The sequence below is a fragment of the Galeopterus variegatus genome, unplaced genomic scaffold (assembly GCF_000696425.1).
Source record: "Galeopterus variegatus unplaced genomic scaffold, G_variegatus-3.0.2 Scaffold23178, whole genome shotgun sequence".
NCBI classification, from domain to species: Eukaryota; Metazoa; Chordata; class Mammalia; order Dermoptera; family Cynocephalidae; genus Galeopterus; species Galeopterus variegatus.
In genome coordinates this window covers 6094-7593 of record NW_007749289.1, presented here as the reverse complement: position 1 = coordinate 7593, position 1500 = coordinate 6094, and the positions used below count along the sequence as shown (strand labels likewise).

Genomic DNA, 1500 nt, shown 5'->3' with positions numbered 1-1500 from the left:
CTCGTGTATTATGGCCACTTCTTGGCATACCTTGTTGGTTTACTTGAGGACCATGGGTTCGGGGTTTACTTGAGGACCATGGGTTCAGGGTTTACTTAGCCTGGTCTGATCTCTCAGAGACACCTGGTGGTCTCCTTTTCTAGGATCTGCAGGAGAGTATTATGTTCCAAGGAACACAACAGAGTCTCTGGGGCCAAGAAAAACCTGTCTGGGGTCTCTGAGCCCTAGACCAGCTCATTTAGAAGGGTCTTTCTGGAAAGCTCTGCAGGGGGGCGAATGGAGGTTTAGGGAGGTCCCTACGGCCACCCCAGTTATGCCCCTCACCTGTGTCTGGAAGGTGCCTTGTATCTGGGGAGGGAGTCCCTGGGCGCCTGGTGGTGCCCCAGGAGAGAGTGTGTCCAGGTGCTGCTGTGGTGATCCCCTTGGCAAGGTCCTCTCCTGAGGTGGAGTCCCAGGTCCAGGGGGGATAGTCATCATAGTCTGTGTATCCTTGGGAGAAATCGGGACAATGGTTGAGCCCTGTCTCCTCTCTCCTTGCTGCTACTCCTCCCTCCCCTTTTGGAATGTTCTGGAGCAACTCTGGGATCCTCTCACCCCAACCCCCTCATGCCCAGTTCATTACATTCCACCATGATGCAGTCACCCTGCCCTACCCCGACACCATTCCCTTGGCCACCTCCCCTGGGCCAATCCCTGATACCAGTGCAGGTGAGCCCCACGTCTTCCTCATGGTCACAGTTGTGCTTCCCCCATCCCCCCGAGGGGCAGTCGCTCAGCGAGGCTTCGTTTCCCTTACAACCCATGTCATCCAACCAGATGGGCCCAGTCCCAGGGCCATAGTGGGTTTTGCCCACTCGGGGCCGGACCTTTCCACAGCCCAATTCCCAGCAGGCCACAGTGGCATCCCGTAGGTCCCAGCTGTCATCACACACTGTCCCCCAGCGTCCAGCATGCCACACTTCTAGCCGGCCGGCACACCGGTTGGGTCCGTCAGCCAGACGAACACGGACAGGGCCTGCCAGTGGAAGGCCCTTAGGTCAGGAGGGAAGGGTCAGCTCTTCCCTTCATTCCCCTGTCCCCTGCACATTCCCACCACTCACCTGATTCTCCAGTGGCGCTAGCAGTAGGGGAAGGGCCTGGGTCTTTGGATGACTCTGGAGATCCTTCTGCTGGGATTTTGGCAGATGGCTCCAGGGAGGCCTGAGGGATTTGCTTGGTGGTGGCCTCAGAGGTAATATCTTGGGGACCTTGAGTGGCCCATTCTTGGTGGGCCTGAGGAGTCAGCGTTGTGGTGGTGTGTGAGGTCCGTCTGTGAGGGGCATCAGTGGCCAGGGTGGTGGTGATCCGTGAGGTTATTACTGGGGGGCTTTGGGTGCCTCGGCCCCTGGAGTGTTTAGTGGTTGGTATCACTGGGGATTGAGTGGTTGGTCTCTTTGCATTTTTTGTCACCCATTTCTTAGTACTCTTAGGCATTTTCTCTGGGGCCTTAGTGGTTGTTTT

The 1500-nt window shown here is 57.1% G+C and overlaps 1 protein-coding gene across 1 annotated transcript; it reads right to left on the bottom strand.

Annotated features, from left to right (window-relative positions):
* Positions 1 to 238: 238 nt before the first annotated feature.
* Positions 239 to 1309, bottom strand: LOC103583451 (soluble scavenger receptor cysteine-rich domain-containing protein SSC5D-like; the record flags this gene model as incomplete). Its single annotated transcript, XM_008564760.1, has 3 exons — positions 239 to 489; positions 701 to 1015; positions 1101 to 1309. Coding segments are annotated over 3 exons (775 nt in total), but the record flags the coding sequence as incomplete, so codon positions are not given.
* Between the last annotated feature and the right edge of the window lie 191 nt (positions 1310 to 1500).